The 7,502-nt window shown below is 41.8% G+C and overlaps 1 protein-coding gene across 1 annotated transcript; it reads right to left on the reverse strand.

The window, feature by feature from the left end:
• Positions 1-2,480: 2,480 nt before the first annotated feature.
• Positions 2,481-7,097, reverse strand: gas1a (growth arrest-specific 1a). Its single transcript, XM_053654150.1, has one exon. The coding sequence runs from the start codon at positions 6,482-6,484 to the stop codon at positions 5,681-5,683; it is 804 nt and encodes a 267-aa protein (XP_053510125.1). The 5' UTR covers positions 6,485-7,097; the 3' UTR covers positions 2,481-5,680.
• Positions 7,098-7,502: the final 405 nt, after the last annotated feature.

The following is a 7,502-nucleotide window of genomic DNA, read 5'->3' on the forward strand; positions in this document are numbered from 1 at the left end:
CTTTGCCGCATTCTCCTTCATTCATCGGGACCATCGCTTTGGCCAAAACCTCCCTTCTCTCTTGCTGGCTCTCTCCTCCCCTGCCTGACAGGGGAATTATATGGCTGTTGCAGTAGAAAAAAGGGGCCATGCTCGGCGCTAGTAAAAAACACCTCTCCCCTCCATCACCTCATTATCCTCTTGAACGAAAACAAGCGGACAAACTTTGCCGGCCATTATTCCCTGCTGGATAGAATTTCAGTCTCTCCTTGCACCTCCTGTTATGGTGATTTTGGATTAGATGTGCTGAGGGGGGACGGGTCAATACTATGTTTTTAATGATTCATTGGAAATCAAGGTCAGTAAGAGTGCCAAAACTCATGTCTTGAGAAGATGTACATGTGACTTCTAACTGTGCAGTGATATACCTGTATTTGAGTAATGCACATAGCAACACTAAATTATTACTGCACACACAAAGATGTTGCCAGATGAGTTTAAATTAGCATCACTGATTTCTACAATAGCTTGTAAAATATGAAAGAAAAACCCTATATAAACATAACAGCCATTCAATCCAGTTTAAGGTTAAATTCCCAACACAGTATACTATATTAAACCATCACCTGAAAAATCTACAACTGTGCACTCACCAACTGGGGATGGTATTTAAATCCAATTCTTTGGCATTAAAATATTATTCACAATCTATGTCTGGAATGAACAAGAATGCACCACGTCCAGCAGAGTGCATACACGTTTCCATCCACACTAACATATGCATAAGTGCTGTTTCAGTAGTCCCAATTATCAAACCAGATATGGCACAAATGTTGAGAAAGCTTCTATTTCCCAACTCTCAGGTAAGTGAACTCTTTGTGACTGTGTTAATCCTGCAGGTTTCTTTTTTTTCCGTGGGCAAAGGATCTAGACCCCTCCTGAGATGCTATGCTGAGGTGCTTTTGCTCGTTTCAAAGAGCCGTGAACTTGACAGAGGTCTACCATGATTTAATCAAAGTGGCAGCTCAGATAGGGGAAAAATCCGATTTTGGCTGTCAAGCGCAAAAGGTTGCTGAAAAGAACAGCCAGGGAAGGTCCAAAAAAAGCTTTTCTTTCCTTTCTTTCTTCCTTTTTTTTTTTTTACTATTTCCTTCATTAAATACATACACTTCCTTCCTTCACAGAGGGGTACACTTCAAAATCCAAGACTGTGAAGAAGACCTTAAGCATCCAATCAAAAAAAAAAAATCTATTTCTAGGCTTTCTAGCTCAGCTTCCAAAACTTTGTAAACAATCCAGTCTGCATATATAATTTAGAAAATGATGTTAAGGAGACAGTTGGCAGGGGGACCCTTCCAATGCTCTTTCCATCAAATACCTGTGTTAACTTTAAAGGATTACCCTAAATCCTATCCAATGAACCTTCCATTTCACTGCTTATTCCCTTGTTTTGATCATATAAGCTGTCTTGTTTCTTCATTAATGCCTCATGAAGGCTACAAAAGAGGCCACTGTGGAAAATCTCAAAATAATCTAAAATGTAAATGTATGTTCCTCAAAAAAAAATTATGTATTTTAAAAATAATTACTCCTACAAAAGCTCGTGAAAGCTTCAAAGAAAATGTTACGGTCTCATTCCACTACAAGAACTGTGTTCCCTGCTGTGACATTCCCTATAGTTTTCCCCCCATATTTTTCAGTAAAGGCAAATGGTTTGGGATCTGTTTCCAGTGTGCCAAGAATTAATTGAAAACATTATGACGGAAAGGCAGGTTTGGGGCTCAGACGACCAATTTGGTTCATTATCCAAAACAATAATAAAGGACCATTATAACGCTAATGCAATGGTTGCATTTTATCTTTAAGGGGCAGGCCTTATTTAAAAAAACAACAACAAAAAAAACAAACTTTGGTGTTGTACTTTTGTGTTACATTTCTGGCTCAGGAGAATAAACAAGATGCTAATGTTTGATGAGGACTTTGTAGTTGCTTTAATCACTACTATTCATGGCACTAGAGGGAATCATCATATTACAAGGCACCATTATTTACAAAAAAAATAAAATAAAAATAAAAAAGCATAATGACTGACTGATTATCAGGAGTATGCATTCGCAAAAGCAAATAAACAAATGTGTTGAGGTTACTGAAAAATGTTCTCACAGCAGAACGTAGTAGACGAGTTCATGAGCTTATTTCCCATGAGTCACTGAGGTCAATATTAGTTGGAAAGACACCTTTAACACCAGAAACACCAATACACTGGAGAATCCTTCAAAAAATTCTAAATAAATGTCTACTCACAGAAAAGTTCATCTCAAAGACATCGTTTTTTTTTTTTATCCATTTATGAAGAGTGTCCATAATACAGGTCCCTGTGAATTAGCTGTTATTATAGCATTGATATCATATTACAACTTTCACATTGATATAAACCTGTGATTTGCACTGCAGCTGGAACTACTGTCAGAGCTGCTGTTATAGAAAATTAATAAACACCTTCTAACCAATCAAAACCAACATTTAACAGCACTGTGGTATAATGTGTGGTGTGTTCATCATTAAGCGATTGTTATAGTAAACACTGTATTACGAGGAAACACTGGAATGAAATTTGGCTGCACAATTTAAAAAAGGTTTAGGAAATAAGTACAGTAAATACAAATAAGTAAATAATGTGGGACCACAATATTCAGATAGGTTTCAATTTCATATAAGTTTATTTTTCTCATTTGTAATTAATTGAGAGTATTTTTGCATTGTTGCATTATTATTTTTGAAAACATCTTAGCTGAGTAAAGTTTTGTTTTATTAGGTTTTGCAAAATTATATAATATAAAACAATTTATAGCAGTCTATTCAGATTATTGGCTCTTCCTCTAAGTGCTGCATTTATCAAGCTTCACAACGTGCTGATTTAGGAACCCGTTTTACTTTTCACATCCAACTAAATGCAGTTATAAAGACAAGGTGGATTTCATCACAGCCCAACTCTCACTCTGTGCCAGAGTGCGTCAAGGAATGGTAAGATTATCCAGCGCCTCGCAGGCTGGAAGTATATCTCGGTGATGAAGCACTTTAGAGTGTTGCCTCATACCCCCTTTCCATCCATCGTTCTTGGCCACTCTCGAGCTATAATGAAAACTATAACACGAAAATCCATCTTGGTATTCATCACCCCACGCTCTTTTAGCTGCTCGCTTCCAGTTGTTCCGGCCCATCGCCCATCCGAGGCCCAATCTCATTATTTCATATGTAGCATGCTGGCCCCCTTTTTTCACATGGGGTCATAACTGAGCGCGAGAGCCCACATGGAGTGTGTGGATGGAGTGAGGGGTGAGTGGATCTTTCCCACATGCTACCCCGTGGCTCAGCTCTGAAGAGGTGTCAGCAAGCCTCGGCGGAATGAAGTGCCTGGGTATTGTGCGAACCCGGCTATTATGTGCTTAAGATTACCATGACAAAAGTGCCACTCGACTTCTTCCCCATTGAGCATGCTCGAGGTCTCTTGTCTCTTCTCTAATAAAACATTTTGCAGCAATCACCCTGTTTTGAAGATCGTAGCGCCGAGAGGGAAAGAATGAGGAGGCCAGTGTTTTCAACAAGGTGAAGCGTACAGAGGCTAGAAACACCCTTCCTGTTTGAGAATGTGATTACAAAGTAAACAAATTTACACATCAAACTACAAGATGAAACTTTTCACGTCCTCTGAGCTTTACACTACTTTAAAAAAGAAATGGTCATCAAGTCTTATATTGTAATTGTATTTCTTAAAGTTTGTACACTTTATCCATACATTGGCATACAGGCAATAATATGCCTAGAGCATAGAGCTAAATATAAATTAAAATGGCATGTACATAATAACTGTACTTTTATTGACTGTCATTGTTTTACTTTAATGATATATCTAATCAATTCATTGAAAAACAGGCACCTATGCAACTTTTTTATGTGCTAGTTAATTCATGTTCTTTATGGGAAGATAACGAGTTGGCAACTAAGCATCATTAGCCTACATCATATAATGAGCTCAGCTCGGCAAACCACATCAACAGCTTTTCCCAGCGAGGACTCTTGACCTTAAAAGTCAAGCTAACTTTCCGACCCCCCCATTAGTCATGGAGCAGCCGAGGCATAGTTCTGAAAGTCTAATAAAGTGGGTTTAGTAGACAACATATACACAGACAAAATATACAAAGTGTAACAAGTTGCACTGTGTATCATGTTGCAATGCTACTGTCTGGCTTTCTGATGGGCAGAGGTTAACTTTGTTCACAGCCACAGTGTGCAGGCAGAGGCTGTTAAGCAAACAGAGTGATTGAAAAGTAAACAAATGCCGGTCTGGTCGCCGCATGCGTGCCCCAGGGAAAAGCCATTCACTTTTAGGCTTACGTTCTAACTAGATCTGAAAGTCAGAGTTTAGGCTGTAAGCAAACACTTCTGTTTGCAAAGTCAAGGGTATCTATGTGTGTGTGTGTATGTGTGTGTGTGTGTGTGTGTGTAAAATGCTTAATCTGTTCCTCAAACACAGTGCTAAATTTGTGGCTTCACAAGAGTTTGTAGAAGACAGAAGCGATCACATGCCTCCTGGAAAAAGACACCGAATCAAATTAAACTATAAAAATGCAAAACAGATTACACACACTCGTTTTTTAGTTTTTGTACTTTTGTTTTTATGCCTTCTATAAAAAGTACATCACTGAGGCAGTCATACAGTGGATTTAGACATTTTCTACAGTCCATAATTCATCATAGATAGCACAATTAAAATTTCTCTGAGAATATATTTACACTGTACAGTATTTTAAAAGGAATCCCAGTACAACAAAATAACCAACTTCCCTTTAAAGCTGGAATCGCTCTTCATTTTCATAGACATCTTATGATACAAAATATTGCTTTCTATCCTGTGATGTAAATATAGGCTGTGAAAATGCTTGGGTTGTTCGATCCTTTCGAGCGACTGCTCTAGCGCTCGATCTTCTTTTTATTTATTCCAGCATGCCGAATACTTTCCAAACGCATTCCTAATAGAAATGTTATTCATTCAGTCTCTCAGTCAATCACAACTTTATATAAAATAGCTTACACAGCTACACAGCAAAATCCCTGCTGTTTAACTAACACCCACAGCGCTGAATCAACACCTGCAGTGTCAATAAAAGTCCAACTGTTTTGAATTTATTTAACATAAGAGATTTTGCTGTGCAATTGTATGATGGCAGTGCAGAGCTATCTGCTTAAATCTTTGCATTGTTAAATCTCTAGGTAACAAAATAATGTGTGTGTGTGTGTGCGTGTGTGCGGTGTACATACATATTTCTCTTTCTGTCAACAAGTGTTGCTTGACAATGTCAGAGTAGCATTTCTAAGTGGGCAGTCTCGTTTTAAGGCAGTAGTGTCAGACTGAGCTTAGTCTTGCTTTATTTGTCACATCCTGGTAGAAATCTTGCTCAGAAATAAATATCGAAACTGTGCCATGGTTCCTGATGTCCATTTCAGGTAATGAACAGTGCATTTGCATAGATAATGAAAAGGTGGATGCAATGCCCTAAAAGGACTTGGAAGTCACGCAAAAGTAGCCTACATTTGGTACTCTTTTAGAAAAGGAGACATTAAACGGCTGCAGATCAGGCGGGAGCAAAAGTCTAATGCATTGGACGCTGCATTGAGCTGGTATCGTTATGTTTATTTTAAATCAAAACCGTAATAATACCATGATGGGTGCTAGCACGGCAAGAGCGCGCAAGTACCGCACGCAAGTCCCCGCGCTCCTCGGGTCGTTCTCCGTACCATCCCCTCCATCCTCATCATCATCTTCATCATCGTACTCGTCGATAAAACCCCCGGATCCTTCTTTATCGGTCACGGGCGACATGCCGAAGCACAGCGTGTTCATGCTCACTTTGACGTATTCGCAAATGGTACGCTCTGCGCCGTCGCAAACGCACGTGTCGAGTAGCTGCGCCTTGGGCAGGCGGCGCATATGCGCGATGACGCCGCGGCACGCGCTCGTGCACGTGGCGCCGCTGAACAGCTTGCCACAGTGCTGCAGGTAGTCACCCATGGCGGAGCGGCACGGTCCGTCTCGCTCGCACTGCCGCCGCGCCTCCGTGCAACCCATACTGCTGGTCCTGGGCAGGCACGGCTCGATGGCACGCTTGGTTTCGCGACACAATTGGTCGTCTGCGCAGCTGCAGTCCTCCAGCGCAGGGCCACTCTTAGTCTGGTTGAGTTGCACAAGTGATGAGATGCAGTGGCTCGGGCACGAGCGCCGAAGGCCGCTCAAGACCGGATCGCACGCGCGTACGTATTGTCCGTATGCGTAGTGGCACTCGGGCTCTGCCTGGCAGTTCATAATAGCCTGCCAGCACACGAGACGGCCCCGCGCGCGACTCGACGACGGGCCCGCGCACACACAAGTGCCGAGAAACAGGAGCGCGCAGGCGAGCGGCCACGGGTACGAGCCGGCGCCCCGGGCTGACCGCGCGAGCCTCGCCATTGGCTTCAAGGCGAGAGCTGGCCAATCAGACGTCCATGTCAGGGGCTCAGAGTAGCTGCTGCTCCGTTATGTTCTCAAACCATGTCGTGTTTCCAGAGAAGTAATTCAACTCCGCTTGGAGTTTCGAGCAGTTTGTCCTGTAGAAGTCGGATGCAGTAAACTGTGTTTTAAAAAAAAACAACAACAACAACAAATACTATTCAACAGTTCCGTGATCCATTTCACCCAGTAATCTTCACTGAGAGGGTCAGCACTTCATCCAGCTCTCCGTCAAACTGTGTGGAAGCAGCAGCACTGACTCGCTAGCTCAGTCCTCTCCTCTCCGTCCGCTACACCGAACTGAGCTCGTGCCTAAGTTAGCGCGTTCTTTAGTAGTCACGGCTCGTGCACTGGAGAAGGAAAAAAAAGCCTTCACGGAAGTGGGTTTCTCATCCTTCATTAAGTACGCGTGGGGAAAATAAACACTACAACAGTACAAAAACAAACAACAAAAGTGCAGCGCGTTGGACTCGCGTATCAGTTCCTCCGCCACGGCCGCTCGTCTTTATCCACTCCGAGGCTTACGGAAGATTCGGCTGTTCCTATTGGTCAGGGCCTGAACTGTCGTGGCTGTTGACGTCACAGGGGTGGTTGTAGGGGGCGGAGTCTGAGGCAAATAAAGCCGAGACACAAAGGCGTGGCCAAGAGTGAGGTTGTTACTCTGTCACAGTAATGTACACAGTTTATAAATCATCCTGACCGCCGATTTTTTTTTTAATTCTAAACCAAACTGTGGTGATTAGTAGAATTGGAAAGTGCTTCCGGACATCTCTGTCAATAAACACTCGTGTTTTATTTAAACGAATATCTAATAATGAACCATGAAATTAGACGCTGCTTTTAGACACATATAGGATGAATTTGGGTCAGGTTTTTATTTTTTATTTTTTGTAGTTTCTGTCATCAAGCCACACACACATTGAAATCCCCAAGATGTCTAATTATATCCGAAAGAAAAATGTAGATGTCATATTCACAG

Source organism: Ictalurus furcatus, chromosome 22, assembly GCF_023375685.1.
Source record: "Ictalurus furcatus strain D&B chromosome 22, Billie_1.0, whole genome shotgun sequence".
NCBI classification, from domain to species: Eukaryota; Metazoa; Chordata; class Actinopteri; order Siluriformes; family Ictaluridae; genus Ictalurus; species Ictalurus furcatus.

What these genes read in the sequence shown, in the direction of transcription:
- gas1a (XM_053654150.1), bottom strand. Translation starts at nt 6,484, where the DNA reads ATGGCGAGGCTCGCGCGGTCAGCCCGGGGCGCCGGCTCGTACCCGTGG.